Below are 19,253 nucleotides of genomic sequence, written 5' to 3'. Positions count from 1 at the left end.
CCGCATGGCTCTCCAGAGGGTGGTGCGTTCAACCCAACGCGTCACGGGAACATGCTGCCGGCCCTCCAGGACATTTAGGACACTCGGTGTCAAAGGAAGGCCAAAAAGATCATCAAGGACTTCAGCCACCCGAGCCACGGTCTGTTCACTCTCACCACCTTCTAGCAAACGGAGACGGTACAGCTCGCCATCAGACATCACTAATCGGCTGCCTGCCCGGTACTCAGCCCTGTACCTTGAGACTAATGCCCCTTGTATATAGAGTCATTGAATGCTGGCCACCTCATATTATGTTTATTTACTGTTGATTACTCACTGTATATGTACAGTATATACTGTATTCTTAACATATACCTACTACTGTACATACCATTTTCATTCCAATGATATACTGTCTATACACTCCACATATTTATATTCTGCATTCTGACACATGCTCCCCCTAATATATCTACTCAGGATTGTTAATTGGTCCCATTCTGATTTTTGGTTATATATATATTTTTTTTTTTATTATTTTGTGTTTGTATTGTATTTACGAGACATTCTACTGCACTGTTGGAGCTAGTAACATAAGCATTTACCTGCACCTGCTATAACACCTGCAAATCTCTATCCACAACCAATCAACTTTGATTTGATTTGATTTGACTAGGTGCCCATGGGAAGAGGCACAAGGCTGGGAGGAAGCGCAGGACCCAAATGAGACGTGTCAGGGAACAAATTGAAAATGCCAATTTCACTTACTCCTCGGCATCGTTCTTCACGCCTAAATTCTGCCACTTATTTCATGTGTAAATGAATGGCCTCCTCACAGTCATTTAGATTTATCCAGATTTCCATCCTCCTTTCGCTCCCATTCTCCCTCCCCTCAGCTCAAAATATACCTCTATATGCCCTGGATGTGTAGTATTGGTATTGGAAACCTGATGGGTGTGTTTGTGTGTCTGTTCATATTTATGAGGAAGTTTGTTTTTTGAGGGGGTTTCTGGGTGCAAGTGTTGTGATTGGGTGAAGAGTGAGTTTCTCTCCTCTTTCTCTTACTCCCCTTCTTTCATACCAATCTGACTCTGTCTCACACATAGTGATGTGAATACTGACACTGAATGTTCAGGCTCCATGAGGCCTGTAGATACTGATCAATGTTTGTTTCTCTTTCTCTCCCTCTTTCCAGTACGACTATGAGGGTAATGAAATCAGTGACCTGCCTGTGGATCTCTCTGTGGTGTGGAATGGCAACCAAGTCATTGACAACCCCTTCAACATACAAGGTAAAACCTCCCTTCTCCCCTCCTCTTCTCTCTCCCCTCTTTTCCTCTCTCCCCTCTTCTCCTCTCTCCCCTCCTCTCCCTTCTCCCCTCCTCACCTCCCCTCTCTCCCCTCCTCTCCTCTCTCCCCTCTTCTCCTCTCCCTTCTCCCCTCTTCTCCTCTCTCCCCCTTCTCCTCTCTCCCCTCCTCTCCCTTCTCCCCTCCTCTCCTCTCTCCCCTCCTCTCCTCTCTCCCCTCTTCTCCTCTCCCTTCTCCCCTCTTCTCCCTTCTCCCCTCTTCTCCTCTCTCCCCTCTATCCTCTCCTCTCTCCCCCTCTCCCTCTCTCCCCTCCTCTCCTCTCTCCCCTCTTCTCCTCTCTCTCCTCTTCTCCTCTATCCTCTCCTCTCTCCCCTCCTCTCCCTTCTCCCCTCCTCTCCTCTCTCCCCTCATCGCTACACTCTTTTAAATCCCTAAGATCCCATTTGAGGAGCCCCTTCCTCTCCAGCAGCACGTCTTTGAAAGGGAATGAAAGTGTTTTTACGCATGGCTACGCCTCTTGCTAGGCCCCGCTGGGTTCAATAATGCTTATCTCTCCCAGCGCTGTTTGCAGTAACTCCTCCAAAACAACATGCTGCAGATGAATAGAGTGGTGATAAATAAATAAAGAGAGGGATGGATGGAATTCGAGGAAGAGAACACGATTTGGGCCTTTGTTCCTCTGTGATCTGGCTGGTCTGGGGTCAGATCCTACTATTGCTGCTTAGGAGGCTCATCCTGCTGGATGGAGAGCCAGGTCTCAGTCATCACTAGTGGAAATTGGCCAAAGTGGCGAAATTATTACAGTATGGCAAATTAAACACTGGGGTGATAGATGTGCAGAAGATGAGTGTGCAAGTAGCGGTACTGGAGTGCAAAGGAGCAAAATAAATATGGTGATGAGATAGTTGGATGGGCTATTTACAGATTGGCTATGTACAGGTGCAGTGATCTGTGAGCTGAGATAAGGCAGGGCTTTACCTAGCAACGACTTATAGATGACCTGAAGCCAGTGGGTTTGGTGACGAATATGTACCAGCCAACCAGAGCATACAGGTCGCAGTGGTGGGTAGTATATGTGGCTTTGGTGACAAAACGGATGGCACTGTGGTAGACTGCATCCAATTTGCTGAGTAGAGTGTTGGAGGCTATTTTGTAAATGACATCGCCGAAGTCAAGGATCGGTAGAATGGTCAGTTTTACGAGGGTAAGTTTGGCAGCATGAGTGAAGGATGCTTTGTTGTGAAATAGGAAGCCGATTCTAGATTTAACTTTGGATTGGAGATGCTTAATGTGAATCTGGAAGGAGAGTTTACAGTCTAACCAGACACCTAGGTATTTGTAGTTGTCCACATATTCTAAGTCAGAGCCGTCCAGAGTAGTGATGCTGGTCGGGTGGGTAGGTGTGGGCAGCGATCGGTTGAAGAGCATGCATTTAGTTTTGCTTGCATTTAAGAGCAGTTGGAGGCCACGGAAGGAGATTTGTATGGCATTGAAGCTTGTCTGGAGGTTAGTTAACACAGTGTCCAAAGAAGGGCCAGAAGTATACAGAATGGTGTCACATGGAGTTATCTTTTACCAATGGGGTATGGATCCATCCTCTGTTTCCCCACCATGTGGTGGAGCTGGGTGTCTCCAGATTATATCCTTTCTTTTTAGAGTAGATAGAAGTAATATCACGATGTCTCCCGCATCCTCACACCGTATTTTAGACACCCCCATTCTGGTCATTGGATCAAGGTTATTTGATCTGAACACATGCTTTATGTCGAATTGCGTTTATCGCTTGGCCTCATTTGTTAATTGGCTTTTGCGAACTCACTCTGCATATTGCTGCTTGAGCGTGACCTGATTTGTTGTTGTGGGGGCTGGGCCTGTACAAGGCTGAAGTGTCTGTCTGACTGCTCTGAAAGCCTTTCCATGAAAGGATTGTGGATTAGATGGACCCCTCTCTCTCAGTAATATAAGATAAGGAGAGGTTTTAACATGCACTCAGTGGCGCGTCGTGTCCTTTTGCATCACCTTGGATACTGAGCCCTCTTTATTCTTCTGCCTATGGATTGTCACAAAATCTGTAATGACACACCCATTTCCTGATGTTGGAATACAGTCGCTCACATAGTAGCATTTGTTAAAGCTGGAACAGAATCTAAACGTTCTTAGTACCTGCTGTGCAGAGGCCAGTTACATTGTACTCTGCCCAAACTTCCACGCTTAATTTGACACGTTGAAACAACCCCAAACTAAATTTCAAACCAGCCCTGCTTTATTCAAGCCCAACAAAGACCTTCCCTTCCCTTCCCTTTCCTCACCCTTCCCTGTGTTTTTCTCTATTTTCTTCTGTCCCTCCCTCCCTCCGTGAATCATGGTGAATTATCCATCTCTGCCCGACTGCCCGAGAAAGCCCACTTTTGCCTTGGTGTAAAGTGGAAATCTTAATGTAATTAAATCATTAATTTGGTTCAGTTTAATTAGCACGGCGCTACTTTTAAGCTTAGCCGTGGCAAATCAGATTAACGGGCAGGTCCTCGGCGGGTGGATGGATACGCCGTCTCCTTTGAAGTCCTGCGGCTGTCTGTGGAGCGCCGTGCCGCGATGCTCTTTTTTCACCATCTTTCTTTTGTTTTCTATCTCTCTCTCCCGCTCATTTTCTCTGTTTCTCTATTTCTCTCTCCCCTCTCTCTCCTTCTTTCTCTTTCTCCTCTCTCTCTCAATTCTTACTGCTAATTGCTAATTCTTTTAAAAGCATAACTCTGAGCATTCGTGCCCCCCCCCCAAAAAACACAACAACAAGGGAATTAGGTGTTTTCATGTCTTATTTTAATGCTTGTTTCTCATACCACAGCATGAAGGTGAAATGCAAGATGTTGAAACTTAGTCTCAAACAACAACAATTATATTCACCTCTCTCTCTCCTTCTCTCTCTCTCTCTATTCTCACTGTGTTTCAGCCCACCTGTATAAGTGTTATGCGCTGCGGGACAGCTGTGGGATGTGTCTGAAGGCTGACCCCAGGTTCGAGTGTGGCTGGTGTGTTCAGGAGAAGAAGTGTTCTCTGAGACAGGAGTGTGCGCCACTGGAGAGTAGCTGGATGCACGCCACCGCCGGCAACAGCCGCTGTACACACCCAAAGATCACCAAGGTGAGACAGGCTCTAGGTGTGTGTGGGTGTGCAGTAGGATCCAGTTCAAATCCAATTTGATTTGTCACATGCGCCGAATACAACATGTGTAGACCTTACCGGGAAATGCTTACGTACAAGCCCTTAACCAACAGTGCAGTTCAAGAAAATATTTACTTGACCTTCCGAGTGGCGCAGCTGTCTAAAGCACTGAATCGCAGTGCTAGAGGCGTCACTGCAGACCTGGTTCCGATCCCGGGCTGTATCACAACAGGAGTCCCATAGGACAGCGCACAGTTGGCCCCGTGTCGTCTGGGTTAGGGGAGGGTTTTGCCGGGGGGCTTTACTTGGCTCATCGCGCTCTAGTGACTCCTTGTGGTGGGCCGTGCACCTCTAGGCTGACCTTGGTCGTCAGTTGAACAGTGTTTCCTCCGACATGTTGCTGCAGCTGGCTTCGGGGTTAAGCGGGCGAGTGTTAAGAGGCGTGGTTTGTTTTTTTAGGACGCATGACTTTCCCGAGCCCGTTGGGGAGTTGCAGTGATGAGACAAGATTGAAATTGGGGAGGAAAAGGGGGTAAAATATAACAAAAAATATATTCTAATAGTAAAAAATACTAGCAAAAGTAACACACTAAAATAACAATAACCTGGCTATATACAGGGAGTACCGGTACCAAGTCAATGTGTTGGGGTACAGGTTAGTTGAGCTAATTAGGTAGGGGTAAAGTGACTATGCATAGATAATAAACAGTGAGTTGCAGCATTGTAAAAACAAAGGGGGGTGTCAATGTAAATAGTCCAGGTGGCCATTTGATTAAATATTAAGTAGTCTTATGGTTTGGGGTTAGCCGCTGTTAAGGGGCCTTCTGGATCTAGACTTGGCGCTCCGGTACCACTTGCTTTGCGGTACCAAAGAGAACAGTCTATGACTGGGGGGACTGGAGTCTTTGACAATTTTTTCGGCCTTCCTCTGACACTGCCTAGTAGGTCCTGGATGGCAGGAAGCTTAGTCCCCGTGATGTACTGGGCTGTACGCACTACCCTCTGTAGCACCTTACTGTTGGTCAGGATGCTCTCGATGGTGCAGCTGTTGAACTTTTTGAAGATCTTTGGACCCATACCAAATATTTTCAGTCTCCTGAGGGGCGAATAGGTGTTGTTATGCCCTCTTCATGACTGTCTTGGTGTGTTTGAACCATAATAGTTTGTTGGTGATGTAGACACCAAGGAACTTGAAGCTCTCGTCCCGCTCCGCTACAGCCCCATCGATGTGAATGGGGGTGTGTTTGGCCTTCCTTTTCCTGTAGTCCACGATCAGCTCCTTTGTCTTGCTCACGTTGAGGGAGAGGTTGTTGTCCTGGCACCACACAGCCAGGTCTCTGACCTCCTCCCTATTGTCTCAACTTTGTCGGTGATCAGGCCTACCACTGTGTTGTGTTGTCAGCAAACTTGATAATGTTGTTGGAGTCGTGCTTGGCCACGCAGTCATGGGTGAACAGGGAGTACAGGAGGGGACTACACACGCACCCCTGAGGGGCCCCCGTGTTGAGGATCAGCGTGGCAGATCTGTTGCTACCTACCCTTACAACCTGGGGATGGCCCGTCAGGAAGTCCAGGATCCAGTTGCAGAGGGAGGTGTTCAGTCCCAGGATCCTTAGCTTAGTGATGAGCTTTGTGGTCGCTATGGTGTTGGACGCTGAGCTGTAGTCAATGAACAGCATTCTCACATAGGTGTTCCTTTGCCCAGGTGGGAAAAGGACGTGTGGAGTGCGAATGAGATTGCGTCATCTGTGGATCTATTTGGGCAGTATGCTTCTTGGCTACGGACGTGAGTGCTACGAGGCTCTTTTGGATAGCTGGATTGGATGTACGGTGCCTCAGTAAAGATCTGATGCTGGCTGTGTACCAGACTACTGTTCTCTCTCTCTCTCTCTCTGTCTCTTGCTGTCTCTCTCTCTGTCGCCGTCTCTCTCTGTCTCTGTCTCTCTCTCTCTTTGTCTCTCTCTGTCTCTGTCTCTCTCGCTGTCTCTCTCGCTGTCTCTCTCTGTCTCCGTCTCTCTCCCTCTCTCTCTCTCTGTCACTCTCTGTCTCTATCTCCATCATTCTCTGCTCTAGTGCTAAACCTCACAATGCGTTTATAGCTGATTACATCCCTACCACCTACACACAGCAACAAGCCCAGCCACACTCCACCTACTCCTGATTTAACCTCGCCCCATTCAAGAACAAATCCAACTCATTCCTCTATTATTGCTATTTGCAGTATATTTGCTGCACCTGACACCTTGCTTGGGGGCAAATGCAGAGTGTTGAGTTAGTGTGTGTGTCTGCGTCCTTTAATCTACTCTGGAGAGGCAGCTAGTGTTTCAGCACATTATAAATCCCAGATATTGGATAATTGGCACTGGCACAGGAACTAATCCCTCCACGATGCCTGCCTCTGTCTCTCTCTCTCTCTCTCTCTCTCTCTCTCTCTCTCTCTCTCTCTCTCTCTCTCTCTCTCTCTCTCTCTCTCTCAGACAGAGCCCACAAGACAGAAGTAGAGGAAGGAAGGAGAGGAAGAGGAGGGAGGGGAAGGTGCCGACTGAAAGGAAATTCCGCAGTAAAGAGAATGAATACATAAAAATGCTTGATAGGTTGTTGCGTCATTCGGTAGTGATCTCTCGGTCTCTCTGAAATGGCACCCTATGGTCATGAAAGCAGCCCACCTTACAGGCTGAAAGGCAGCTGCTCTGTGATATGGTTGTAACAAAGAGCAGAGGACTTTGACTCCATGTTACATCAACCTACACTCATGAGAGATAACATGTTCCTCTTTAACAACTCTCTTTCCCTTTTTCAAATGTTCTCATTCTCTTGTCTTCATCTTTTTTACATTGTCTTTCTCTCGTCTCTCTCTCTCTCTCTTTATTCATATGATGGGGACTGTGTGCCTCTTTATATTAGCAGGTGGATTAGCTGGTAATTTCATTTGGAATATTAGAGTATTTAACCAGGATTTCCCAGCTCTTGCGCTAGGAGCCCCAGAGTGGTGCAAGTAATTGAATTATCTTTCTCTTCCTCCTCATTGTCTGTCAATAAGGAGCATCTCATGAATTTTGACTGACGTCTCGACTGCTAGTCGGTACTCAGAGGGCCCAGACATTCTACCCTCCCTTCCCAATCCATCACAAAGGGGTCTGAATAGCTCTTACGCCTCTCTTTTCCTCCTCCCACTCTGGAGGAACGGGGAAGACAAAGCGTCGGAATGAGGCTACGTCTGATAAGGGGAAGGGGGACAGGAGTCCCCCCTCAGCTAGTGTCTCTCCCGCCATAATAACCAACCCTCCCTCTCTCCTCTCCATCCATCCCTCAGCCTAGGCTGGTGCTCTGTGTGTGTGTGTGTGTGTGTGTGTGTGTGTGTGTGTGTGTGTGTGTGTGTGTGTGTGTGTGTGTGTGTGTGTGTGTGTGTGTGTGTGTGTGTGAGTTGTCTCAGATAAATATTATATCAGAGTGAATGCACTTAGCTGAGAGTGAGTGGGTAGGAGGGATGTTCCTGTGCTACTTATTGTCTTTCTATCCCCCGACCCCCTTGTTAGAGAGCACCCTGGATTTGCTTTGACACTTCAGCACGTAAAATATACATCTGTTGTTCTGCCGTGCGTGTGCAAAGGGATTTGTGTTTTATTCAGAGGAAGAGGGGGGGGTGATTAGAGAGAGAGAAGGGGATTGAGAGGGGTGTATGAAAGTGAAGAGCTATAGGAGTGGTGGAGTGGAGCTCAGCACATTGAGGATTCTTCAGGGTAATCTAGCTCCTGTATGTTCCTACTGTGGCAAAAATCCATCTCCAACTGTCAGGTCCGTGTTTCAATCCAAGTGGAGCAATGAGGTATTCTGCTGTATAAATGGGCTCTTATTTGTTCCTTACGCTCTCTCTCTTTCTCTCTCTCTTTCTATCTCTCTCGCTCTCTCTCTCCTTGCGTCAGGGTGTGTATGTGTGTGTGTGGGGGGGGGGGGGGGGGGTCATGTGAAACGACCCCTCTGAAACCAATTAAAACACCCTACTTCACTGTTTTAACTTCGGAGTTCAGAGGCCAGAGTTCAGTGTCCAGAGGCCAGTGTTTTCATCGTGACAGGTCCTAGAGGTTCCCAGGGGTCAGACTGAGAACTCATAAGATGAGCAAACAAACTAGAAAGGCTATAGAGCAGAGACGCCTCTGAAGATCACAGACAATGTTGTGTGTCAGACCCTAGGAGGTCTGTTTACAATGCTTTCTGAGGGAGATTGGAGCCTGTAAGATAAAAAGCAGGAACCAAATAGAGGACATCTGCTCCACCATTCACACTGTTGTAGTTGTTATTATGGGTATAGGAGTGGCCCCTCAGCTTCACCCCCCTCATTACAACCCCCTCACTCCTCCCTGACCAAAACTACCCTACACAATTTGGCAGTGTCAGGGTAGGTTCATACTGTGTTTGACAGCTATGCAATACATTGTATTTCTCTAAATGTTGTTGCCTATGTGTTGAGTGGTTCCAGAAACATGGTCTCCTACCATTGGCTGTCAGCATAACTGTCTTCCTTCCCCAGCCTCTCTTTGAGTACATTAACAACCCAATTTACAGCCTGCCTCAGCCCATGTGGGCATGTGTCCCTAGTTCCCAGTCCAACCACACTGGCGTCACCCTGCTGTAGCCCTGCTCCACACTGGTTTGACGGCCTACAGCACAGACCTCTAGCAACCACCATTCTGCCACACTCGGCTTTTACAGCATCGCTGCCTTGTCATTATGTGGTAGAGGCATAGCACTGGGGCTGAGTGAGGTTAGGCTGCCTGTGAAAGCCTAGCCGCTGGGGATTGCTACTGGGGCCACATCAGAACCCAGGGGTGGCCAGCCAATGAAACGCAATAATGCCTCAGGACACGCCAGGGCGCCGTTTCCCTGACACGCTCTGCCCAGCCAACCAGGTTGTGGAACAGGCAGCCAGTGAGATTACCCATAATTACCTCGTGATGGTTGTTAGAAGCCGCCTCCCGGATGCTGCCGCCTCACATCAGTCATCATATTTGTTTTGTCATGCCACACCTGTCCTCGTTACGGGGAGTAATTTGGCTAAATAAATCACATTATGAAGCTGCCGTGTGACATGCTGCCACAGAATGGCGATGCGGGAGCCGGTGTAATAACTTTCAATTAGGTGGGGAAGAGGCCTTTCGCTATGCGCCACGCAAGGTTTTTCTGTTTTTCAAAGCGGATGGGTGATTTTTCTTCATTAAAACACGGCTTGCTGGATTATGGTGTGTGGGTGAACGCGAGAGAAAGAGTAGCCAAGACAAACATATTTTCACTATATCACTAATATCATCAAAATCAATATATCATAGTACATTTTTGGGCTCATTCAGTAGATTAACTGATAAATTAGAATCCTGTGTAAAAATTCATGTTAAAAGTACCATTTAAAACATTTTTTTTAAAATTATACCGCTGCTGCTTCCTGTTGTCATGGTTTTTTGATTGATGGTTGAGTCTCAAAACACCGGTTTTAGATATTCATAATATTCATAATCAATATACTCTAATAAGTTGACATTTGGAAGAAAGGTTACTCCCTACACACGTTTTACACTTGTGTTCAGATTACTTGTATTTGCTAAATTAGTACCTTATAAATTGCACACCTATATTTACCAAGCGGTCACTCAAGACTGGAATTGATTAGCTTGTTCTACTGTCTACTAATCAATAGCGCATGCAAATGAAGCGCTCACGTTGATATTGTATTGAAATCAATGCAACTGGGATGCTACAGTAACTCCTGTGATATGTCGACTACTGTTTGCACTCTTCTAACAGATAAACCTCAATTAACATTGGTATGCATACAGTATCTTTCGATAGAAGACAACCTGTCATAGCTACTTATCATCTTATATCTCTTATAACTTATAATGGAGTAGATCATTTCAACAAACCCCCAAATTGGTTTCTAAATAGCGACAGGGGTTGGCTTTCATTTGAATGATAACTTAACCCTCAAATCCATGAATTCAAGTGAGGCCAGAGACATTTCTAATCAAATATTCTAGCCAGCGTGGTCTGACAATACAGCTGCACTCTAAAGTCCCACTACGGACTGGCACATATAACAAAACCACTGGTACTAAACCAAAAAGATGGGTCTGTTTTAAGCAATCGATTTTGTGAGGTCGTGCTGCCTATTAACTTTCATACTCACATCACAAATCTGAGGTAAAAAGGATATGTATTTCCTGGAATTGTTGTGGTGAAAACATTAGTCTGTGTAATGTAGTCACACATTCTGTCCACCATAGGGAAATGAGCACAATATAACATCATTCAATATGTCCAAGTTATTCAATATTTGAATATAATGATGATAGTATTTGTAGCACCCTCACAAATGTGTTCAACAATGACATCTATTTCTTCCTACTTTAACCATGGAAAGAGTTTTAAAAAATGCTCCTAAGCACAATTTAACCAGGTGCCCTGGACTAGAGCGTCCATAGGGTCTGTGCAGCAGACAGAGTCTCCCACACAAAGTGCCATTTAGTCTGCCCTGCGTAGACTTACAGTACAAGGTGTTGGCCTTACCTTGCCTCTCACTGACTTCTTACCATACAGTCATTGGTTCTGACAATGATCTTCTTCTCTCCCTCCCTCCCTACTTCCCTTCCTCCCTCCCTGTGTGTTTGTCTTGCAGCTGTTTCCGGAGACAGGGCCGAGACAGGGGGGCACCAGACTGACCATCACGGGGGAGAACCTGGGCCTACAGTTCAGGGACATCCAGACAGGAGTGCGTCTGGGCAAGGTGCCCTGTATCCCCATCGAAGAGGAGTACATCAGCTCGGAGAGGTGAGGAGGCTCAGCTGCCTGGCACTCACCACGCTCACCCACGCCTCCTACAAGTGCCCTCTATCTCCCTCCTCCTCTCAGTGTATATCCCCTCTCATCCTCTTCTGCTTCCTGTTGACATTGTCCTTCTGTCCATCTCTCTTCACCTGTCTGTTATCTTCTTCCTCTGCTCAGTGTATAGAGGTCCTCTTCAGCTTTCTCTTTCCTCTCCTTTGACCTCCCTGCTCCCTCTATATACAGCTCAATATTTGAATTTAGATAGATCAAACAATCTCTCCATAGAGCATTTAGATGGTAGATGCTCCCTTTCAAATTGGAGGAATCACTACACAAATATCAGACAGCTCTACTGTAGCTACAGGTGAGCTCAACACGTGTGTCTTCCCATGTGTCCCTAACTCCTCTCCCCTCCTCCCTCTCCCCTTTTCTCTCTCATACCTTCCCTACCATCACCCCTCTCTCCTACAGAATTGTGTGTTTGCTGAATGACGCCACAGGCTACCGGGTGCAGGAGGCTAACGTGGAGGTGTGTGTGAGGGACTGCCTGGCAGACTACAGGGCCCTCTCACCCCGAGCATTTACCTTCGTGGTAAGTAGCACCCAGGTGACACAGCCATGGTCAGGGGTGGATGGATCCTTACATTAGACAATGATTATTGGTCATTTTGTTGATTGCATAATAAACGTGTCTTATGGGTCCCCCTTCTACAGACTCCCTTCTTCACGCGGGTGCTGCCTGCCCAGGGCCCTCTCTCAGGGGGCACCAGGATCACCATCGAGGGCAACCACCTCAACGCCGGCAGCTCTGTGTCTGTCAACATCGGACGCCACCTCTGCCACTTCAAAAAGTGAGTGTCAGTCTGTCAATTCAGACTTCCTGTCTTTAGCTCATACCACAGTGGAGTCGACCCATTGCTGTGCAACACCTAGTGCAGGGTACAGTAGATCTCAGTCTACACCTGTATGAGGAATATTAACAGACTGCCTGTTGAAAATGGGGCTGCTCTGCATTGCAGCTGAGAGTTAGGTAGAGCCCAGCCAGGTAGTGTGAGTGCCAGGTTCCTACCGGGGGGGGGGGGGGGGGGGGGGGGGGGGGGGTACAGGGTGGGTTCAGGGGGAGTGAGGGGACATACAGGGGGAGTGGGGTGAGAGGTGGGGTGAGGGGAGATGTGGGGTGAGGGTAGATACAGAGGGAGTGGGGGGGGGGGTGAGGGGACATACAGGGGGAGTGGGGTGAGAGGTGGGGTGAGGGGAGATGTGGGGTGAGGGTAGATACAGAGGGAGTGGGGGGGGGGGGACATACAGGGGGAGTGGGGTGAGGGGACATACAAGGGCAGTGAGGGAAGATGTGGGGTGAGGGGAGATACAGGGGGAGTGAGGGTGGGGGTAGATACAGGGGGAGTGGGGGGGTGAGGGGGGAGTGAGAGGACATACAGGGGGAGTGGGGTGAGAGGTGGGGTGAGGGTAGATACAGGGGGAGTGGGGGGAGGGTTCAGGGGGAGTGAGGGGACATACAGGGGGAGTGGGGGGAGATACAGGGGGAGTGGGGGGGGGGTGAGGGGACATACAGGGGGAGTGGGGTGAGAGGTGGGGTGAGGGGAGATGTGGGGTGAGGGTAGATACAGAGGGAGTGGGGGGGGGGGGCATACAGGGGGAGTGGGGTGAGATGTGGGGTGAGGGGACATACAGGGGGAGTGGGGTGAGGGGACATACAAGGGCAGTGAGGGAAGATGTGGGGTGAGGGGAGATACAGGGGGAGTGAGGGTGGGGGTAGATACAGGGGGAGTGGGGGGGTGAGGGGGGAGTGAGAGGACATACAGGGGGAGTGGGGTGAGAGGTGGGGTGAGGGTAGATACAGGGGGAGTGGGGGGAGGGTTCAGGGGGAGTGAGGGGACATACAGGGGGAGTGGGGGGAGATACAGGGGGAGTGGGGGGGTTCAGGGTGGGTTCAGCGGGAGTGAGGGGACATACAGGGGGAGTGGGGGGAGATACAGGGAGAGTGGGGGGGTTCAGGGTGGGTTCAGGGGGAGTGAGGGGACATACAGGGGGAGTGGGGGGAGATACAGGGAGAGTGAGAGGAGATGCAGGGGGAGTGGGGGGAGATACAGGGGGAGTGGGGTGAGGGTAGATACAGGGAGAGTGAGAGGAGATGCAGGGGGAGTGGGGGGAGATACAGGGGGAGTGGGGTGAGGGTAGATACAGGGGGAGGGTTCAGGGGGAGGGTTCAGGGGGAGTGAGGGGACATACAGGGGAGTGGGGTGAGAGGTGGGGTGAGGGTAGATACAGGGGGAGTGGGGGGGTTCAGGGTGGGTTCAGGGGGAGTGAGAGGACATACAGGGGGAGTGGGGTGAGAGGTGGGGTGAGGGTAGATACAGGGGGAGTGGGGGGAGGGTTCAGGGGGAGTGAGGGGACATACAGGGGGAGTGGGGGGAGATACAGGGAGAGTGAGAGGAGATGCAGGGGGAGTGGGGGGAGATACAGGGGGAGTGGGGTGAGGGTAGATACAGGGAGAGTGAGAGGAGATGCAGGGGGAGTGGGGGGAGATACAGGGGGAGTGGGGTGAGGGTAGATACAGGGGGTGGGGGGAGGGTTCAGGGGGAGTGAGGGGACATACAGGGGGAGTGGGGGGAGATACAGGGAGAGTGAGGGTGGGGGTAGATACAGGGGGAGTGGGGGGGTTCAGGGTGGGTTCAGGGGGAGTGAGGGGACATACAGGGGGAGTGGGGTGAGATACAGGGTGAGTGAGAGGAGATGCAGGGGGAGTGGGGCGAGGGTAGATACAGGGGGAGTGGGGGGAGATACAGGGTGAGTGAGAGGAGATGCAGGGGGAGTGGGGGGAGATACAGGGTGAGTGAGAGGAGATGCAGGGGGAGTGAGGGTGGGGGTAGATACAGGGGGAGTGGGGGGAGATACAGGGAGAGTGAGGGTAGATACAGGGGGAGTGGGGGGAGATACAGGGTGAGTGAGAGGAGATACAGGGTGAGTGAGGGGAGATGCAGGGGGAGTGAGAGGAGATACAGCGTGAGTGAGGGGAGATGCAGGGGGAGTGAGAGGAGATGCAGGGGGAGTGAGAGGAGATGCAGGGGGAGTGAGAGGAGATGCAGGGGGAGTGAGAGGAGATGCAGGGTGAGTGAGAGGAGATACAGGGGAGTGAGGGGAGATGCAGGGGGAGTGAGAGGAGATGCAGGGGGAGTGAGAGGAGATGCAGGGTGAGTGAGAGGAGATACAGGGGGAGTGAGGGGAGATGCAGGGGGAGTGAGGGGAGATGCAGGGTGAGTTAGAGGAGATGCAGGGGGAGTGAGAGGAGATACAGGGTGAGTGAGAGGAGATGCAGGGGGAGTGAGAGGAGATACAGGGGGAGTGAGAGGAGATGCAGGGGGAGTGAGAGGAGATGCAGGGGGAGTGAGAGGAGATACAGGGGGAGTGAGGGGAGATGCAGGGGGAGTGAGAGGAGATGCAGGGGGAGTGAGAGGAGATGCAGGGTGAGTGAGAGGAGATACAGGGGGAGTGAGGGGAGATGCAGGGGGAGTGAGGGGAGATGCAGGGTGAGTTAGAGGAGATGCAGGGGGAGTGAGAGGAGATACAGGGTGAGTGAGAGGAGATGCAGGGGGAGTGAGAGGAGATACAGGGGGAGTGAGAGGAGATGCAGGGGGAGTGAGAGGAGATGCAGGGGGAGTGAGAGGAGATGCAGGGGGAGTGAGAGGAGATACAGGGGGAGTGAGAGGAGATGCAGGGTGAGTGAGAGGAGATACAGGGGGGGTGAGAGGAGATGCAGGGTGAGTGAGAGGAGATGCAGGGGGAGTGAGGGGAGATACAGGGGGAGTGGGGTGAGAGGAGATGCAGGAGTGAGGGGAGATGGCTCTGCCAGCCTCTGACTAATTTAGACCTCTTGCTGGACCAGAGCCAGGACTCTCAGTGAAATACCCCCATTTACAGTACCAGTCAAAAGTTTGGACACACCTCATTCCCACTGAGGCGCAGGAACCCGTAGAGCCGGCCGAGGGAGGCACGGGAGCCGGCCGAGGCAGGCACGGGAGCCCGACGAGGCAGGCACGGGAGCCCGACGACCCGGCCGAGGCAAGTACGGGAGCCCGACGAGCCGGCCGAGGGAGGCATGGGAGCCCGCCAAGCTTACAATATGGAAAATAGTAAAAATAAAGATAAACCCTTGAATGAGTAGGTGTGTTCAAACTTTTCACTGGTACTGTATGTGTATTTGAATGTATTTATCTGTGTATGTACAGTTGATGTCGCATACACTTAGGTTGGAGTCATTAAAACTAGTTTTTCAACCACTCCACAAATTTCTTGTTAACAAACTATAGTTTTGGTAAGTTGGTTAGGACATATACTTTGTGCATGACACAAGTCATTTTTCCAACAATTGTTTACAGACAGATTATTTCACTTATAATTCACTGTATCACAATTCCAGTGGGTCAGAAGTTTATATACACTAAGTTGACTGAGCCTTTAAACAGCTTGGAAAATTACAGAAAAGGATGTCATGGCTTTAGAAGCTTCTGATAGGCTAATTGACATCATTTGAGTCAATTGGAGGTGTACCCGTGGATTGTATTTCAAGGCCTACCTTCAAACTCAGTTCCTCTTTGCTTGAAATCATGGGAAAATCAAAAGAAATCAGCCAAGACCTCAGAAAAACAATTGTAGACCTCCACAAGTCTGGTTCATCCTTGGGAGCAATTTCCAAACGCCTGAAGGTACCACGTTCATCTGTGCAAACAATAGTACGCAAGTATAAACACCATGGGACCACGCAGCCGTCATACCGCTCAGGAAGGAGACGCGTTCTGTCTCCTAGAGATGAACGTATTTTGGTGCGAAAAGTGCAAATCAACCCCAGGACAACAGCAAAGGACCTTGTGAAGATGCTGGAGGAAACAGGTACAAAAGCATCTATATCCACAGTAAAACAAGTCCTATATTGACATAATACCGCTCAGCAAGGAAGAAGCCACTGCTCCAAAATCACCATAAAAAAAGCCAGTCTACGGTTTGCAACTGCACATGGGGAGAAAGGTCGTACTTTTTGGAGAAATGTCTGATGATGAAAGGTCTGATGAAACAAAATATAACTGTTTGGCCATAATGACCATTGTTATGTTTGGAGGAAAAGGGGGGAGTCTTGCAAGCCAAAGAACACCATCCCAACCGTGAAGCACAGAGGTGGCAGCATCTTGTTGTGGTGGTGCTTTGCTGCAGGAGGGACTGGTGCACATCACAAAATGGATGGCATCATGAGTTGGAAAAATTCTGCGGATATATTGAAGCAACATCTCAAGACATCAATCAGGAAGTTAAAGCATGATCGCGAATGGATCTTCTAAATGGACAATGACCCCAAGCATACTTCCAGCAAGGAGGCCTACAAACCTAACTCCGTTACACCAGCTCTGTCAGGAGGAATGAGCCAAAGTTCACCCAATTTATTGAAAGGCAATGCTACCAAATACAAATTTAGTGTATGTAAACTTCTGACCCACTGGGAATGTGATGAAAGAAATAAAAGCTGAAATAAAGCATTCTCTCTAGTATTATGCTGACATCAGGAATTGTGAAAAACTGAGTTTAAATGTATTTGGCTAAGGTGTATGTACACTTCAGACTTCAACTGTATGTATGTATGTATGTATGAATGTATGTACAGTGAGGGAAAAAAGTATTTGATCCCCTGCTGATTTTGTACGTTTGCCAACTGACAAAGAAATGATCAGTCTATAATTTTAATAGTAGGTTTATTTGAACAGTGAAAGACAGAATAACAACAAAAATATCCAGAAAAACGCATGTCAAAAATTATATAAATTGATTTGCATTTTAATGAGGGAAATAAGTATTTGACCCCCTCTCAATCAGAAAGATTTCTGGCTCTCAGGTGTCTTTTATACACTCTTAAAAGGAGTGCTCCTAATCTCAGTTTGTTACCTGAATAAAAGACACCTGTCCACAGAAGCAATCAATCAATCAGATTCCAAACTCTCCACCATGGCCAAGACCAAGGAGCTCTCCAAGGATGTCAGGGACAAGATTGTAGACCTACACAAGGCTGGAATGGGCTACAAGACCATCGCCAAGCAGCTTGGTGAGGAGGTGATAACAGTTGGTGCGATTATTCGCAAATGGAAGAAACACAAAATAACTGTCAATCTCCCTCGGCCTGGGGCTCCATGCAAGATCTCACCTCGTGGAGTTGCAATCATCATGAGAACGGTGAGGAATCAGCCCAGAACTACACGGGAGGATCTTGTCAATGATCTCAAGGCAGCTGGGACCATAGTCACCAAGAAAACAATTGGTAACACACTACGCCGTGAAGGACTGAAATCCTGCAGCCCCCGCAAGGTCCTCCTGCTCAAGAAAGCACATATACATGCCCGTCAGAAGTTTGCCAATGATCATCTGAATGATTCAGAGGACAACTGGGTGAAAGTGTTGTGGTCAGATGAGACCAAAATGGAGCTCTTTGACATCAACTCAACTCGCCGTGTTTGGAGGAGGAGGAATGTTGCCTATGACCCCAAGAACACCATCCCCACCGTCAAACATGGAGGTGGAAACATTATGCTTTGTGGGTGTTTTTCTGCTAAGGGGAAGAACCTCCTTCCCTCAGCCAGGGCATTGAAAATGGGTCGAGGATGGATATTCCAGCATGACAATGACCCAAAACACACGACCACGGCAACTAAGGAGTGGCTCAAGAAGAAGCACATTAAGGTCCTGGAGTGGCCTAGCCAGTCTCCATACCTTAATGCCATAGAAAATCTCTGGAGGGAGCTGAAGGTTTGAGTTGCCATACGTCAGCCTCGAAACCTTAATGACTTGGAGAAGATCTGCAAAGAGGAGTGGGACAAAATCCCTCCTGAGATGTTTCAACCTGGTGGCTAACTACAAGAAACATCCGACCTCTGTGATTGCCAAGGGTTTTGCCACCAAGTACAAAGTAATGTTTTGCAGAGGGGTCAAATACTTATTTCCCTCATTAAAATGCAAATCAATTTATATAATTTTTGACATGCGTTTTTCTGGATGTTTTTGTTGTTATTCTGTCTTTCACAGTTCAAATAAACCTACTATTAAAATTATAGACTGATCATTTCTTTGTCAAACTTTTTTCCCTCACTGTGTGTGTGTGTGTGTGTGTGTGTGTGTGTGTGTGTGTGTGTGTGTGTGTGTGTGTGTGTGTGTGTGTGTGTGTGTGTGTGTGTGTGTGTGTGTGTGTGTGTGTGTGTGTGTGTGTGTGTGTGTGTGCGCGTGCGTGCGTGCGTGTATATGCAAAGAAATATATGGGCGACTGGAAATTATGCAGACAATTACATTGATGGAAGCTACTAATCTATCTGCAATATTAAAGCTGATCTACCCCCTTAAAAAATGATATAAATATGAATAATACCCACACCTCCCGCTGATCCTCCGTTGACTGGAAGTGTCAGTGTTTAAGATGCAGTCTGTGAGTGTCTGCGTTGTCTGTGTTTTTCCTATGTCATATGCAGTATGTGCATGTAATCTTGCTAATGTGCATACATCCCACAGCGCTACGGTAGGTCTTTGTTTTCATCCAAGCTTTGTTTACACTGTTAGCATGGATAGTAAAACACTATTTCCATTTCTTTCCATTAAAAGGTAATCTAGCAGATTATCCTTTTTTTCTGTGGTGTTGTCTCCTTCCCTCTCTTCCTTTCTGTGTTTGCCTCATTCTTGTTTTGTTATTTGTCACAAACACCTTGTCAAAATATGTGCGGTCTTGGGAAGGTTTGTGGAGCGTACATTGTTCAGTGTGTTCCCATGGAAACGGGGCGAGGGGAATCAGAGGAGACATTGCAGGCACATCTCCAGGCAGGACCTGGGAATCGCACCAGAATCACTCTTCTTCACTCCTAGAAAGACTGCGGCACTTTCCCACAAATTCAAGCATCATTCAACAGTGCTTCATATTAGATATTGTAGATATTGTGCGCTATGACTAG

At 48.6% G+C, this 19,253-nt stretch overlaps 1 protein-coding gene across 2 annotated transcripts in view; it reads left to right on the top strand.

Annotated features, from left to right (window-relative positions):
- The window catches only part of plxna1a (plexin A1a), a 266,753-nt gene that overhangs the window by 208,439 nt on the left and 39,061 nt on the right, over positions 1-19,253 (top strand). For both annotated transcript variants that reach the window (XM_036988339.2, XM_036988338.2), the window contains exons 11-15: positions 1,175-1,271; positions 4,235-4,425; positions 11,114-11,265; positions 11,734-11,854; positions 11,977-12,113. In XM_036988339.2, the coding sequence (XP_036844234.1) occupies positions 1,175-1,271; positions 4,235-4,425; positions 11,114-11,265; positions 11,734-11,854; positions 11,977-12,113 (698 nt within the window). The remainder of the gene's footprint in view (positions 1-1,174; positions 1,272-4,234; positions 4,426-11,113; positions 11,266-11,733; positions 11,855-11,976; positions 12,114-19,253) is intronic.

Source organism: Oncorhynchus mykiss, chromosome 9 (assembly GCF_057628025.1).
Source record: "Oncorhynchus mykiss isolate SJ-2025 chromosome 9, ASM5762802v1, whole genome shotgun sequence".
In the NCBI taxonomy this organism is placed as follows: Eukaryota; Metazoa; Chordata; class Actinopteri; order Salmoniformes; family Salmonidae; genus Oncorhynchus; species Oncorhynchus mykiss.
The sequence above is the reverse complement of the archived record's forward strand: the minus strand, read 5'-3'. Positions and strand labels throughout refer to the sequence as shown.